Source organism: Marmota flaviventris, chromosome 1, assembly GCF_047511675.1.
Source record: "Marmota flaviventris isolate mMarFla1 chromosome 1, mMarFla1.hap1, whole genome shotgun sequence".
NCBI lineage: Eukaryota > Metazoa > Chordata > Mammalia > Rodentia > Sciuridae > Marmota > Marmota flaviventris.
In genome coordinates, this window is record NC_092498.1 from 20,641,561 (window position 1) to 20,659,646 (window position 18,086).

The 18,086-nt window shown below is 34.1% G+C and overlaps 1 protein-coding gene across 1 annotated transcript in view; it reads right to left on the reverse strand.

Annotated features, from left to right (window-relative positions):
- Positions 1–18,086, reverse strand: part of Exoc4 (exocyst complex component 4) — a 765,522-nt gene that overhangs the window by 402,088 nt on the left and 345,348 nt on the right. Inside the window, exon 10 of the mRNA XM_027950110.2 lies at positions 11,347–11,443. Within this exon, the coding sequence (XP_027805911.2) occupies positions 11,347–11,443 (97 nt within the window). The remainder of the gene's footprint in view (positions 1–11,346; positions 11,444–18,086) is intronic.

Below are 18,086 nucleotides of genomic sequence, written 5' to 3' on the forward strand. Positions count from 1 at the left end.
AGAATGTAGATCTGAGAGCTCAGCATCCAGGTAACTGCAACCTGAACTCAGCTTCTGGTTAATTAAGCATCTCAGGAAGAGTACTGCCGTCCAAGGAAAGCTATCCTATTTCTGTTGCCATATTCATTAGAAAATTATCATTATTTAGCACATAGTCTCATTATGTAGAATCGCATTTCTTTAACATTCAATTAGTTCTAATCCAGGTTTATGAAGCAACAAAGGGAAAAAAAAAACCTGTTTTCTCTCATTTAAATGATAGCTTTTATATATTTGGAAATAGACACCAAATCGTCAAAGGTTCACTAACATTTCCAATTTTCTTATCATTTCTCATAAGAAATGACCTATACTTTTCTGGTAACCAGGCAGGCATGTCTTAACTTCTTTTGAGATTGTTGAAATGTGCATATATAAGTGGGTTGGAGCCTTGACTGTCTTTCAACTTCCCTCAAGAATATGTTAATCACAATCAATGTTTAGCTATATCTTAAAACACTTTTTGATAATCCAATGTGAAAAAAAGGACTAGAAGAAAACACTTATATAATCTCCAAAAGTTAGTTTGAAGAATAAAAGCATCTAACATTGGTAATATAAAATTGAAAGCAGTTACATAAATGTGAACTTTGGAATCTAAATATACCACCAATCAAAGCTTCACAGGCCTTGTAGGTCAGACTGTCTGAAAACATAGCAATATTTGTCATAATTTTGAGAACAGGAAAAAAATAAAGGTTGTGTTTCATAAAAATTCAACAAGGTGGCCACATTTCCTTCCATGCATGAATAATGTATGATCCACAATATTATTTGCTAGACTATCTAATCACCAACATCTTTCAAATGTCTATATAAGCTTTAGCTCATTAAGAACAAACATGTACCTGTATAAAAATATCACCTACCTGTGAATACTAAGGAAAACATTCTAATACATCAATGCACACATCAAACTGACATAGGAAGGAGAACTCCTCTGTATTTCTCAAAGATAAAAATACTAAGAAAGGAACTAAGAAAGACTTATTTCAAATTTTGATATTTAAGTTTAATGTAAGTATTCAAACTAAATCTTCCTTTCAAAGACACACACACAAAATATCAAGGAATGCTTGATCCAAGAGCTACTATCTACTGTCTAAATAAAAGTGAAAAAAATTCAACAGAAATGAAGTAAAAGGCTAAGAACTATTTCAAAACAGGGTTTCTTCTATCACAAAGGTTTTATAATGTTAGAAGAAGCTTCCATGATTCATGAAAGAACAAGGCAAAAGATACTTCATTCAACCACTGGCTTTCAAATGCAGTAGTAATAAGAGAGAGAAAAATGTGAAAGGAGAAAGTATCTCAGTTTCTAACAAATCAGTACAAAAGAAATTCTAAGTTACAAAGAGCAGAAATTTAGGATCAAAGCTGTAAAATAGTAGATTTCTAAAAACATACTTATAATTCTATATTTTATCCTATGACAAACACTTCTTAGTTATTTACAATAAAGGAAAAAAAAGACATAAAATGACTCTAGAGTAGTTCCTCTTATCTGTAGTTTCCATTTCAATGGATTCAGTTACCCACAGTCAACAGTATTCCAAAAATAAATAGTAAATTCCATGTAATGGTAATTAATTCATAGGGTTCTACATACTTTTATTACATTATACTGAAGTAGTTACTCCATTTTATTAGCAGTTGTTTTCAATCATTGCTGCACATAGCTTATAAATTAAACCTTATCATAGATGTGTATCATAGGAAAAATAGTATATTTAGGGTTGAGTACTATTTGTGGTTTCAGGCATCCACTGAGTGTCTTGAACATGTCTCTTGTGGATGAAGGAGAACTACTGTACTATCTTTAGGTCTGAAAGACAGACTAATGTCATTGCTAAAGACAAATTATTTTTCTGCATATTTTATGCATATCATATAACAAAATATTTAGTAAGCACTCCTACAACATACTGCTTAAGAACTAGTGGGTATCCCAGTCATATTGAACTTACACCTGAACCTCTGTTCTCTCTCTTCACTAAACAGTGTTTAAAAAGGATTGGAAAAGGAAACATCAAAAAGGCAGAAACCTAGAATGTTAAGGAATACAGATTCAGAGTTTTGAAGGCCTAAAACAATCTTTCCAAATTCCTTCATCAAGTTAATACTGCCAAAAACAAAAAATGTTGATAACACCTTTTGTGCTAGATCAGGTTTAGACTAACACATTTGATAAATTTGTTGCAAACCTTATTACAAAAATCAAAAACAAACCAGGCTTTCTGCAATGCAGCCTGCCATACCATACATTTTCGAGGAGAAAACAATAATTTATACTCTTTGAAAACTCATATATTTGAAATACCATATAGGATTACTCCTTAATAACACTCTGCTAGCAATTTACAATAGCTAGGTATGGAACCAACCTAGATACCCTCCAACATATGAATGGATATAGAAAATGTGATACACACACACAATGGAATATTACTCAGCCATAAAGATAAATGAAGTTATGCCATTTGCCAGTAAATGAATGGAACTGCAGACTGTCATATTAAATGAAATAAGTCAATCTCCAAAAAACAAAGCAAAGGCTGAATGTTCTCTCTGAGATGAATGTTCTCTCTGAGTCAGCAGATGCTGACTCACAATAGGTGGGGGTCCGGGGAGGGAGGAGTGGAAGTACACTAGATTGGAGCAGGGAGGGAGGGTATATGGGAATGGGAATGACAGTAGAATGAATCAGACATATCATTTCTATGTTTATATATGAAGACACAACCAGTGTTAACTCCATATCATTAACTCCACATCATGTACAATCACAAAAATGGGAAGTTATACTCTAAGTTTGTACATGTCAAAATACATTCTACTGTCATGTATAACTAAAAAGAACAAATAAAAATTTTTTAAAAAACCACTCTGCTAGTCTAATGTCATATTTGCCCAATATCATTGGCTAATAATGCCAAAGTGGCCTCTATCAAATTATATATTCTATTTTGGGATATAGAGTTCTTGAGAGGATGGAGCATTTTCACTATAATAAAAAGAGTAGTGACAATGACTTCACCATTAAAAACAGAGATTCCTGCATATCTCAAATCCAGCAAGATAAAGTCTTCTGAAATAATTTCTCCCAACAGCCAGTATCATCAGGCTTTCTCTATGCCATCACAATATTTGGGAATTTGAGAAGCAGTGCCAAAATTTCTTGTAAATCCAAATATCTTCCTTGTTTAAGCAAAGAGAAGACCATTTTCATCTAGACCACCCTGAGTACAGTTCTACACATGTCCTCCAACATGAGCCCTTCTAGACCACACCCCTATTCATATCAGTCTTTTCACTATTCTTTGAAAATGTGTGTCTTCTTCCTTTATACTTACCATTTCCTATGGCCAAGTCATTCTGCCCCATTTATTCATACAGCTTCCTCTCTCACTTCATTTTCAGGTCTAACCAAATGCTGTATTTTAGAACATCCCAGTTCATCCTAAAATAGTGTCCCTACCCCCAACACCAGTCCATACAGTCACTATCAAATTCCTTTCTCTGTTGTTCTTCATAAAACTATCACTACTCCATACCTTCTCCACATGTACTAGTTTACTTCTTCATTGTGTGATTTTTCCACTAGACTAAATTCCATGAGGCAGAGACTTGGTAATCACTAGCTGAAGATTAGCTACAAAATTCTCAATAGATTTTATTACTGGGTGAGTGAGTGAATTTTTCTTTTACTTAATTATAATTTAATTTTATGTGCCTTTGACCTAGCAGCATTGGCAATGTGATATTGTAAGTACTGTAGTAAAAGAAACAGTATGAAGTAAAGTTAATCACAATTGTCATCTATTCTAGAATATCATTTTGGAGAAACATAACTTACTATGTTAATGGCATTATTATTCTTGGAGCCTTTCTTTGTTCTATGTCTGCCTTTGGCTACTTCCTGTCCTCCTAATTTCTACTCCCTCCTAGCCATCACAGGCATTTCTTTTTTTTTTCTTTCTACAATTAACTTTTGATAAATGTTTTTATTAGTACATTATAAAAATACGGTATAAACATACATGTTCATTGTGGCATATTCATATGTACTTATATCACAATTTGTGTTCCATTTCATTCCCCCGTCCCTCCCGTATCCCTTCCCTATCCTCTTCCTTTACTCCATTGGTCTCCCTTCTATTTAGTTATTTTTCAATTTCAAAGCGATTTCATAAAAGGGCCATAGTTTTTGAAATGGTTCCCTGTACCATTGCCAACTGGTAGTTACTCTATCAGATATGAAGTTCTTCTTCTCTATACATTAGACAATACAATAATAACTACTTCTTGTCTTTACTATTGCTTGATTTAAGAAAGTACACAGCCAACCAGAAGATACACTGTCCATCAATAAAAATCTAAGTGAAGAAAATTTCATTTTTTCACTGACCTAGATGCCAGTGCACTCCTCACTGACCAGTAAGTACTTCACTTTTGTTCTCCCCAGGAAGACATTGATTATTACTTGACGTTAATGAAGTCTGGCTGATGATAACAGTGAAAATGCTCATGGTCAGGTATTCAATATTCAAGCTGCCTCTAATACAGTGTGCATCAGTAACATTTTCACAACTTTGAAATCCCTCATCATCCCCATGTCTCCAGCTTGTGGTCTCTGAAAATACGCCCAACAAAAAATGCAAACAATTTTTCGTCAGCTGTCTCATAGGAAGCATATTTCATATAAGAAAGTCCTCATTACTGTGAAGAGTAAAATATTCATAAAAGCTGGTTGAAGCAAAGAAGCGAAAGAAACACACATGGTAGAATCCATTTGTCACTTGATCTTTTGAAATGTAAGGGTTTTAGAATCCCTAAATAATATAAAAGCATTTCCTAGTCATGGAATCATAAAAATTGAAAGACAGAAAGCAACATGCAGGCCAGTCAACTCCTTGCTGTACATATATGGAAAATGAAGAATCACAAGTGATTTGGCCAACATCAAAGATTAGAATGTGTTGACTCCCATCCATCCCACAAGACACTTTCATTGACTACATTAATTTTCTGAATTGGTTTTAAATATAAAAACTAACATATGTGAAGAAAGTAATGTTTATGTAGAAAAGAATTAAGGTCAACTGAGATCAGGAGGCTGGACCTGATCCAACAGGGCTCATGTGCCCATGAGAAGAGGAAAAGATATCAGGGAGCTCTCTCCCTCCCAGACACAGATAAGGGACAAAGTGAGGACTCCTTGGACTCTGTGTCCTCCTACGTGACTCATGTCCAAGCTAATTAGGACTTGGAATTCTGTTTCTAAAGCCCTGATGGACTATATTAAATGCCTGCACCTTTTTTTTTTTTTTAAATGATTCCCCTTATGAGGGAGTAGATGTGACAGAGTCAAGGATAGGATTTTTTCCCCCTGGTAGTGGGGTTTGAAGACAGGGGCACTTAACCACTGAAGTACAACCCAAGACCTTTATGTTTTTCAGAAGGAAGCTTGCTGAGTTGCTAAGGCTGCCCTTGAACTTGAGACCCTCCTGCCCCAGCCTCCTAGTCACTGGGATTATAGGTGTGCACTACTGACCTCATAGGTAACTGCAGCCAGCTAGAACTTTGTTTTCATTTAGAAACACTGTTACCAGTGTACCTTATTTGCTCATTAAAGGAAAAAAAAAAAAAAAGCATATTTTAGTTCAGTGCTGTAAGCATTTAATTTATGAAGGAAACGTTTTTGCTCTCACCATGTTTTACTATATGAAGGAACTGTAATAACAAATCTAAGGCACAATATGTTTTATCTCATTTTAGGTTTTCAGAGAATAATGAAAAATTAATGAAAAAACAAATAAAAAATTAAATTCTGACCATTCAACTCCAAAATTCCACAAGGAATCATTATCCTGAAATGATCACTATTACTAATTTAAAAAGTGTCATTGTGATAAACTGTGGTTGATACATCAATAAAAGGAACTTCATTGCCAAATGTTCATTTATATCTAGATTATGGTGAATAATTACCACAATGTTATTATTCAGAAATAGTAGTTTTCCAAAAACATCTAAATATAAGTTGGACCTACACAAAATAAGGGAAATATGCCATTCAAATTTCAACATTATCTTCTTTCAGGCTCAAAAACATTAAATTTCAACATTATCTTCCTTCAGGCTCATAAAATAAATTCCACTTATCAAAATCAATCTACCCATTTCTCTTGAAAGTTTCCACAGAAAGCTGAAAAACATGTGGTGGGCAAAAAAGGCATTAGTCATCATATCTATGCCAAAATATTTTAGAAATTACCTGGGCATGGTTAGAAATTTATCTGTTTCAATATAGTTCTTTTCATTTGGACCTAAAGAAAGAAAAATTGATTAGATGACCACTGTCATCACAAGCTTCATTAAGGGTTTATTTGCACAAACTATCTTAGTAGACGAACAGTACAGCAAGAAAAAAAAAATACTACATTCCATCTTTCTAAGAACCAAGACTGGCCAGAAAGAAAATAGCAATAAAAACATGAAATAAACAAGTAAAAGAATCAGCAGACTTAAAGGGGAAAGAAGAAATTGGAAGTGAGTTCATTTGCCTCCAACATCCTATGAAATCATGTAATGATGAGACTACAGGGGGTTATGAGGGCAAAACAAAAATAAGCTACAAAATTACCAGGATTGAGGACATTGTAGTATGATGTTAAGAGAAGGGAGCGTGCAGGACTGTTGGGAATCTACAAAAGAGTGTAACAGGAACTGCTGTGTAGTATTCCCAGCGGGATGGTTCAGAGGGTTTGATACAGAAAAAATACTCCAGGCTTCAAAGACTGCACTGCCAGCAGAATGAAAAGAGCTTTCTTAATGAATGACATATAGAAAGCCAAATGCACAATGTTAGGAAGACAGAGTACCAGAGAGGCTAGACAAGGGGAAAGATTAGAAAAGGAAATGTCTCTCCCTTCCAGTGAAAACTAGTTGATTTCACTCAAACATTCCAAGGAGGTAATGACGTAAATTTAAATAAACAGGTGTTAACTTGTGATAAAAGTGAATTCATTAAAAAGTTCCTTCTGAACTACTGAATTATGATGTAAATTCTAAGTAAAAAATAATTTGTTAAGATCAATTAGAAGACGAGTGTGGCTGGTTGGGATGGGAAAATAATATGAATCAATTGATACAAGCAGAAACACATTGAAGAATAGCATTAGGAGTGAGGTAGTAGTAAGGGTAATAGGATATGTCATTTCACATATGGCAAAACTCTTTTGGGAAAGGCTATAGTGATTCATAATCTCTCACAGGCATAAGATTTCCTATTAATTCGTGTTCTTTCCAATATCTGGTGTTTCAGGCTTCTTAATTTTTGCCACTTATGCAAACTACCAAGTGAGTACTTTGTAGAGAAGAATATCATTTTACTATTTGTTTCTAGGACCTCTCGTTTGAATCAGAGTCCAATTTGGAAAAAAACAAAAACAAAACAAACAAACAAAAAAAAAAAAACGCTAAGTAAAACAGAAGTGAAGTCGCCTCCATTTGAAACAAGATACGTTGTTGTGGTTTTCATTTTTAATTTCAGGTCTTCTTCTTCCCCCACCCACTTTTCCATTCTTCTGCATTGCCCTCCTACTATGCCAGATTTTCTGCTAAACAACAGAATGCTAAATCACATTTACTTTCAACTAGCAAGGGAAAAAAGCAATGAGAATTCCAAAACATAACAGCACAATTTTATTTAAATAATTGCACAAAAATAAGAATAACTGTTCTCAGTTGGGAGTCCACAACTAACTTGGAGAAGGGAAAATATACAGTATAAGTAATCAATAAACATTTGTGCTAATGAGTAAACGAATGACAAAAGAAAAAATGAGAAAACTTTTAAATGAAAAAGCAATAATGAAACACATTATGATAATAATGCACATTGATTCTTCTAATTACAAAAATTTAAATTCTAGACTTAAGAAGTGATAAATCCAAATAAAACAAGGCTGAAGTATATAAACTAAAGTTAAAAAGCACAAGAATACTAAAAGCCTTATGGTTTGAAATTCCACAAGCCCAGTATTCTATAATGAAATTCTTTAATTGGTTTGAGAAGTAAGTTGAAGTAAGTTGAAATTTGTGTCAAGGGCTAATTTAAAGTCTATAATCATCATCTACTGATCAAAGAATTAACTTACCTTACAGGCCACATGATATACCTATCAATTCCATCAAGAGATATATAGAGAAAGAATGAATGATATACTATTTATATCATGCAACAAATCTCCTCTAGTTATTATCAATAATAAATTAAAATTCTGAATGAAAGTAGAAACCAAATAAGTAGACCAGTGGGAGTACTATCAAGTCTTGAAACAACTCTCTACCAAAGTAACATAAATATTACACTAAAAAAAGACTGTCAAGAACTATAATACATTAAACTCTATCAGTCTTCTTTCAAATGTGAAAAACAGTATAACATATTTTTCACTTACTTTATGTTAAAAACGTTCTATAAGAAAAAGCTCTTGAAAAACAGTTATTGGCAACACCACTAAATAGCCTCCATAGGGTTACTTCTATACATGAAACAGATGTAAGCATAAGGATTCCATTTATTCAAATTATAGCAGTAAATTATGGCATTAAGTTTAGAAGATGCCTACAATGATAAAAGTGTTTTCTCATTTTCCTAACAATTAAAAACACTAAGGAGAAATCAATTGTAATTGCAGAAAAGAGTGAATACTAACTACCAAAGTCAGTTAATATACATGAACAGCACCATCTAAGGGAAATTTTGCATGTTCTAATATATCTTTTATAAATATGTGTGTGTGTGTGTGTGTACGTGTGTGTATACACACTCTATTAACTAAACCAATGGAGAAAGTCATAGTTGTCTTAATCCTGTAATTTTAAATAAACTTACTTGCTACAATGTTTGTTACAACAGATTTCTTAAATATCATTAATTTTTTCATTGTATGAGAGTGGTATTTCTTACTTTAATTTATACATTTATGTTTTTATATTCAAAACTAACAAGGGAAGGTAATCTTGTGGAAAACAATGGTTACCTAAATAAGAGATTTGAATTTAAATACTCATAAGGATATTAATTCACTATCTTGTTTAATGAGAAAGTAGAACGTTCCAGTACTGAACTGCCCAATTCAATAGCTTTCATTTAACTGTTATTCCAAATGCCTTAAATGTTACAGGAGTTATCTTAGAAGGTTAATGAGTTATTGTGAAATATACTTAACTTTTAGTGAACCCACAAGTTCCTATTCTTTTATATGAAAATAAAGCAAAGTATATAATGGTTCTTTACAGAGAAAACATACAAATAAAATTATATTAGTAATCTACATCCCAAAATTCCATTTCTAAATTGTGATCACAAACATGTAACAGTAAAGTTACCACCTTAATATTTTTAAGTGTACAGTAGTGTTAACTACTATATTTTCATTGTTGGGAAAGTCATTAGTACTCTTATAGAGAACAGTACTGAGAATCTTCAAAAAATTAAAATTGGAAGTGTCATATGGTCCAAGAATCCCACTATTAGAATTTCTACAGAAATTAAATCAGTAATGTTGTAGAGACATCTACATTCCCAAATTCATTGCAGCACTATACACAATATCAAGAAATGGATACAGCCCATGTATTCATCAACTAATGAACGGATAAAGAAAGTATGGCATGTATACACAATGGAACACTATTTGGCAATACAAAGGATGAAATCCTATCATTTGTGAGAATATGGATGGAACTGGAGGTATCCGTATTAACGGAAACAAACTATGCCCAGAAAGACAAATACTGCATAATGTTACTCATGTGGAGTAAAAGAATGTCAATCTTGTAGAAGAAGCTCAGAGTAGAGTGGTGGATACCAAGGGCTGGGAAGAATACCATAGAGGAAAGGATGGGAGAGGTTGATCAACGGTGGAAAGTAAATTACAGAGGAGAAGGAAGTTGTGGTGTGCTACTACCGGCGGCATGTCTATAGAGTAGAATTATATATCATACATTTCAAAAACGTAGAAGGATTTTGAGAGTTTTTATATTAAAGAAATGTTAACTGAGGAGACAGACATGTTTAACCTGATTTTGACATTACACAATGTATTCATGTATTGAAATGTCTCATTACAATTTTTATATTTTTATATTTTCATGTAGCAGTTAAAAGTTTAATTTAAAAAACATATTAAATTTACCACCTTAATCTTCTTCAAGTATACAATAAAATACTGTTGACTACTGCATACATACTGTTATCTAACACATCAATAAAAACTTTTTTAAGCAAAACAAATTTTGTATCCATTGAACAACTGCCCATGCCCATGCCACCCACCATCACACTGAAAAGTACCTTTTTAAAGATGTTGTGGGCTTAGAAATTTTCTTAACGGCATCATGAATTGTTGCTTTTGTTGTGTTCCTATAATCATAGCATTATACTTAACTAAGATATACAATAGTTTCACATGTCATAAAATTATCTTTTTGTCTTTCTTTTTTTCCCTTCCACTCTGGGGATTAAACCCAGGGTGCTCTATCACTGAGCTACAAAGTCCTCTCTGAATTTCATTTTGAGATAGAGTGCCACTAGATTGCTGAGGCTGACCTCAAACTTGTGATCCTACTGTCCCAAACTATAAGACTGGGGGTGTAGCTGAAGCAGCTGGAATTATAGGCATGAACCACCATACCCTGCTCAAAATCATGTATCTAACTGCTATAATATCTTTCAGTTTTTGAAATCATATTCATTCAGACACCTGCCAATTCTCAAAAGACAAGGAATCATTAATGTAAATAAGAAAGACTGATTATGGGCCAGCAATTTTTTTCCCCATAAAGAGCCAGAGAGTGAATATTTTAGGCTTTGTGGGCCACATGGGTTATGTCGCAATATAGCTCTACAAATGTAGCTCAAAAGAAGCAAGGAGCAATACATGAACAGATGAGCAGGAATGGGTATCAATAAAAATGCTTTTATAAAAACAGGTGGCAGGAGGGATGTCTGCAGGGGGCCATGGTATGCCAACCTCTGAGATAGACCAGACAGTAAGAAAAAGGGAGCAAAGAAAGAAAATCAAAATAAGTATTTAGAAACAGCTATTCTCAAGAATAAGTGACTACTTCTAGGATCGATGTTTTCTGTTTTATTGACTAACTTTGATTGTGAGGGCCAAACAAATGGAATATTTTTTAATGACTTTTTTCAACACTGAACTATTGGCATTCAGTACATCAGCATAAATAATGGAAATGCTGATCTGTAGCAAGTTCTCATTGGACTTGACTTACCTTAGTAATGGGTGGAATATGACGGTAATGTTTCTGGCTCCAGGTTTGCAGACAAATTTTGTTCCTCCACCTTCAATTAAGTTGTCATCAGGACCCCCTTTCAGAAAAAAGAAAACAGAGATATTTAGCGTGCTGAAACTTTTATAAATAAATAAGCCAAGTCTGTATACTTGAATGTCACAATTTGAAAACTGTTATCTCCATATCTGCAAAATTATCTTAAGTAATTTGACCCAGTCTTCCCTGAATAAACTGTGAATTAGGATTTTGGAATTAAAAAAACAGAACCTAGTAAGAATAAATGCAATATTTAAATCAACACCACAAGGTTATAATTATTTTCTGAAGGACAATGCCGGTTAAGGTTAAAATTTAGGTCTCTGGTCAACTATGCCTTTCTTAGGTGAGCACATGAAACTTCATGGGGAAGGAAGAAGTTCCATTCAAAACTGTCCCGGGTTGTAGGACTAGAGCAGAGGTTTGTATAAACCTACCTACCTGGTCATATTTCATCAGATTTAAGACCCCAATGATTATAGATACATTGTTATTTTATGTACTACTAGAAAAAAAATCTAAGAAAACTATATACAGCTTTCTTAAAAAACTTTATTTTTTTCTTATGAAAAGCTTCTTTGGCTTTTAAAATAAATATATGTTTGCCAATACTCTCTTGTGCACATTCAATAAGCAAATATCAGAAAAACAAACCCTTGAGGCAGTTTTTGGGGATTGAACCCAAGGCACCATTATCATTAAGCTACATTCCCAGAATTTTTTTTTTTTTTTTTAGCTCTTTATTTTGAGACAGGGTCTTGCTAAGTTGCCCTGCTAGTATCAAACTTGAGATATTCCTTCCTTACCTTTTTGAGTACCCAGAATTATAGGTATGCACCATTGCTAGGCTGGTTAAAGCATTCTCAAAATTATATAATGTTCAAAGGCTTGTTCTTGGGGCTGGGGTTGTAGCTCAGTGGTAGAGCACTTGCCTACTATGTGCAAGGCACTGTCAATCCTCAGCACCACATTAAAAATAAATAAATAAATAGGTTTTGGGCCCATTACAGCTATTGAAAAAAAAAAAAAAAGGCTTGTTCTTCCAAATAAATATGACTTAGAGTTGTCAATGTCCTTGTGTTCTAAACAGTGTCATTCTTGTCACCAAGCGTGTGGGTTTCTTAAAGAAATATGCCATGTTGCAGCTTCTAGTATTTTGTTCCAAGCAGGTGATGAGCATTCTAAAAAGTTTAAAGTTGATTCTTTCTTGGTGCTATTAGAAGATTTAAATAGAAGCTTTTCCTATACTAATCATAATTCATATTACTTTATCAAATCATCCTTAATTGGTTAATTAACTGAAACACTGAAGCATCATGGTGCAACACATTCTGTGGCATCATAATTATTTTCTAAAGGACAATGGCCAGTTAGATGCCACGGGTTTAGGGTATGTCCTAATTTCAGAGAGTTTAGAATATAAAAAGGATGTTTATAACTTTGGATATTAGGAGAAATGCTTCCACCACTCCTCCTGTTTCTTTCCATTTTAAAATGAAATTCAATTAATATAATCCCTGACTTCTCTCTACTTGTATCCACTCTAGGGGCAGCGAAGTAATTCCCCTTTGATTGGTAAATATTGAGAAGGAAACGCTGGGCATGCATGGCTTAGCAAGGCTCTTATTCTACTTTGGAAACTGAATGCCCATAGATATTAAGTGTTGTCTGATTTGGTGTAGCTATAATGCTGGGGAGGTAGATCAGTGGGAGAGCACATGTCTAGCATGTGCAAGACCCCAGGTTCAATCCTCAGCACTGCAAAAGGTAAAAGAAGAAAGAAAAAAGTAAAGAAAGAAAGGCAAAATAAATTTATAAAGGCCCTGTTTTTGGAAGTGGTCTAACACCTTCTATAAATGAGTAAATACATCTAAATTTCAAATTTCATTACCACTCCCATTTGACCACAAACTAAGTTATGTCTACATCACTATTATTAATATAAAAGTGGTATTTAACTTTCTACTACCTTTTGTTATTTCTTAATAGTTTCAGAATTCTGGCAAGAAAAATAGATGCTATTTAGTGGGTTTCTTCAAAACTCTACCATTCTACATTTAAATATTTTATTTCTTCTAAATTAAACATCTGCTTTCTGACTATAGTTCTTTGAATGATATCAAACACGAAAAAATCTCATTTGATTTATTATCTACCTAATGGTCTCTTGAGGCATCTTGGAAATCGATAAACTTTAGAAATCCATACCCTGGATCAAGACTTCCCAGAGGCATCAGAGACTAGATAAGTACATTTAGAGCAGCTGTTTCCAGCAACTAATCAGAATATAGTTTTGCAGGCACATACAGTTCTTAATTCAAAATCATGACCTATTTATTCTTATTTGAAGAGGTGCTGGTGATCAGCGCAGGGCCTTGTGCATGCAAGACAAGTGCTCTGCAACTGCGCCACGACACCAGCCTGGAAAAAAATCCAGCTTCTAATATCACATCTGCATCAGAGATATTAATGTTAGGCTAATATTTGCAGGTAAAAGAAAAGCAAAATAAATGTGTTGAGAATAACACTGAATCTGGGTCTGTAGCTTAGTGTTAGAGCATGTGCTTCAGGAATGAGTATGGCCCCAGGGTTCAATCCCCAGCACCAAAAAAAAAAAAAAAAAAGACTAACAGAAACACTACTCCTTTAATAAAGATCCTCTTCAAAATGTCACATGGTAGGATTTCAAACAGAATAAAGAAATAGAATAAATATATCATCTTCATCAAAAGTTTTCCTTCTAAGATAATAAAATCTAATCAAAATTAAATCACCATGGAGACATGTATAAAAGAAACCAGGTTATATTCTGCACTCCAAGAACCATAAGCATAACTTCCTATGCAATAAATACAAAAAATAATTCATTATTCAACCCAATATGAACATATCTTTAAATTATACATATGAATTCAAAGAGATGATTTCCAATGTTTTATAAATATTGTGAAGTGCTATGATTTTTGGTACTTAATAATTAAATTCAGACCTGATTAACCTAACTCTAGTCAAGCAAGTCTCTTCTTGCAACATAATGAATGCATGATGTTCCTGCCCACCTGTATGCCTTGGCTACACAGGGCTGCCCACTGGAGGGCTTTCTCTCCTCCTGCTATTCCTTTAGGTCCCGCTGGCCCCAAACTGTCAAATGCCTTCCCAAAGTCTACAATTGCATTAACAGTAACTGTATAAGTAACCTATATGAACCTTAACATAGGACACTTCCAAGATCCTTAGTGCTTTTTAATGCTTATGTAAATCTTTTTAAAATGGAGGGTCAGAGACCTATCTAGGCAGAACGTTATTAGAATTAGATGATAAAATATATGAAATATCTTTGCAAACTTTCAAAAGCCTAACAAATGTAAGGAATACTCTCTAGTGACAATAATGTGAGGAATAAAGACAAAAAATGAAATATAAAGCATAGAAGTCACATGAGTGATTTAAAGATTTGACTGTGAAATTAATGACAGAACACGAGGCTAGAGACTAAATAATCATTTGACTTGGTCTAAATCCCCACTAGCTACAGAATGACAACCTCTGATTCACTGAGTGGGATAAAGCTGAATCAAATGTGAAATTTGGGCAAAAACTTTAACCCCAATACCGAGCCTCAACCCATGGCTAAAATTCCATCTACAGAATGCTGTATACTCTAATAGTTCCATCAAGTGTCAGCTATACTACATTTGATGTGATTTCCTCTTTACAAACCAGATATCCAAATCTTATAAATGGGTTCCCCCAAAAAGCATAATTTGGAAACTTAGTCTCCAATTTAATAGTGTTGGAAGGTAACACCATTACCATGAGGGCGGTCATGAATGGATTAAAGCCATTATCTCAGGAGTAAACTGGTTATAAATTCCTGTTGGGACCTCTTTCCCTCACTCTCTCTTTGCTCTTCTACCAAGGGATGAGGTAGCAAAAAGTTCCCCCAGCTCCATGATCTTGGTCTTCCCAGCCTCCAGAACCACAAGTCAATAGGGTTCAGTTCATTATAGACTACTCAGTCTGCAGTGTTCTGTTATAGCAAGAAATAGACTAAGACACTAAAGTACCAATGAACAGCACCTATCCAGTGAAAATATTCTTGACAACAAAGCTGTCAGACAAAGTAAAGGCCAACGCCAGAGATTAAAAGGTCTGTGAGTCTCTACCCTCTGAGATCTAATCTAGCATTTCAGTATTCTGGTTGAGAAATGAAACTCACCTCTCCTCACATGCCTTCCCATAATCAAGGCATCTGGGAGCTACCGTCATGATTTAAGAAGCATGCTGCTCAATGCTGAGAAGAGTACCCAATATGCCAGGACATCTCTCTCTTGCATTCATTGTGCGTAAAATCTAATCTCAGCAGTGGAGGCCATGTGATCAGCACCAAAAAAAAAACATTAATTATGATGGATAGTTGGGATGAAAGGGAATCTGAGAACAGCACAGTGCAAAGGGAGGGAAGCAGAGCTCCAGTTGTATTTCCTGCTTTTGGTGAGGATGAGAACGGTCTGACAGACTCTCCTGAGTGACTGGGAACCAGCACCAAGGCCATCTGACCACTGAGCATGACAGCATCTTAGTGCTCCCAGGCTAGTTCCTTCCTTCAGAATTCATTTACTTCTCAGAAATTACCTTCAAAATTAATTTACTCTTTCATTCTCCCCAACTAGGATTTGCTGTCATTGATAATGAATATAGCCATCTCAATCAAACAAAAATAGAAAACCAAAGGCTCAGATAGAAATGGAAATAAATATTATCCTTGAAGGAACCATGATATACTGGGAAAAACCAATAAGCACTTGTGTAACATCCCAGATTTGTGGTGGTGTTTCAATGAGATAATACATACAAGGGCACATACTACAGCATGTGACGTACACTCTCTCCAAGTAATGGTTGTGTACTCTTCTTTTAAAAATTTCAAACTGGGTTATGAACTCCCATTTTTACCCCATATACAGATTGCAGAATCACATTAGTTACACATCCATTGATTTACATGTTGCCATACTAGTGTCTCTTGAATCAAAGTGTGAAATATGATATATCAAGAACTATGTAATGTTTTGAACAACCAACAATAAAAAATTAAAAAATAAATAAAAATTTCAAACTGTTAAGGATCTAAGTGAACACTCTCTCTCTCTCTCTCTCTCTCTCTCACACACACACACACACACACACAGACACACACACTCATTACTGGATATAAATTAGAAAGAAAAAAAAAGGTCCAAATTAACAGAAGTGGTATTCTTGATACATTAGGCAACAAAGTAAAACAAAGTCAATAACATTAATGAGACCAACTTTACCACAAATGAAAAAAAAAAGTGTTATTTTGGGACAAAAATACTGCAGTGATACGCTTAGAAAATTGATGGGAAATTTACAGCATGATGGAATGAAAAAAGTCTTTTTCTATTCTTAATTTTTCAATTAAAGGTAATCAGTATCAAACATGTAGATGTTAACATTATGAATACCTTGTGTCAAGTACTTAAATAAAAAAAATGATAATCAGGCTGGGGTTGTGGCTTAACGGGTAGAACACTCTCCTAGCATGGGCAAGGCTCTGGGTTCGATCCTCAGCACCACATAAAAATAAATTAATTAATTAAACATATTTAAAAAATAGTAATAGAATTTGATAGTGACATTTATTAAGCCAAAGAAGGCAGCAGGCCCCATCTGATATTTTTAATGTTTTCTGGATTTAACAAACCACTGGGAAGGTGAATTCTTTCATAGTAAATATTTGCTCCATAAATACACAAAATGTATACAGAACCATAAACATGGACTTATTGATCACATCAATAAATAGGTCCTTAGTTGGAGAGTGAGTCATCTGAGTTTCCTGATGCACAGCTGTCCCCTTCCTAGGATGGCTCTTTTAGATCAGGTTTTTTCACATGTGCCTATTCTTGAGGCATAAACTATCATTATGACTTCCTACTTTTGCCACTAAACTTGTAATGAGTCTGTCAATAAAAAGACCCTGGGGTTTGGTGTCAAGAAGAAAATGAATATAAAATCCTTATCCTTTCCCTCAAATGGTTTACTATTGCACTGAAGTCAAACAAATCAGGATTGGTGATGTTATTGTTTTGCTCAATGATGACTTGTTTTGGAGCCTGGGAAGAAAAGCCGGGCAGAAGTCCCTCAAGGAAAGAATCATCTTCAGGACTAAACTCATAGGGTATAACTGTTAACGACAAGACTGTTTTCTTCATGGATGGATCTCTTGTGCCTAGAACAATTTCTGGCACATAATAACCACTCAATAAATATTTGTTGAATGAATACATGAATATAAGTGGATGAACAACAAACCAATAAATATGCATTTTTCTAGACCAAGTGATTCAACCACAAACAACCTTAAAAAAATAGCAGCTATTCCTACATGAAATATGTTCAGCAAGAAATCCAAGTTTTAATAAAGGGCTCAAAGGTATATTGGTTATTTGTAGAAGAAAATCTTCCAAATAGTAATAAGTTAATTATTCTCATCATAAAAGAGTAACTTCTCAAATAAATGCCTTGCTAAGATTTCATTATTCAATTATATTTTATTCTTAGTTAGCACTAACTTTGGCCTATATAAATAAGATGGGTGCTAAGTGTTACCCCTGGATGCGTTGAAAGAGCTAAGAGGGGAGAAAAGGATTCAT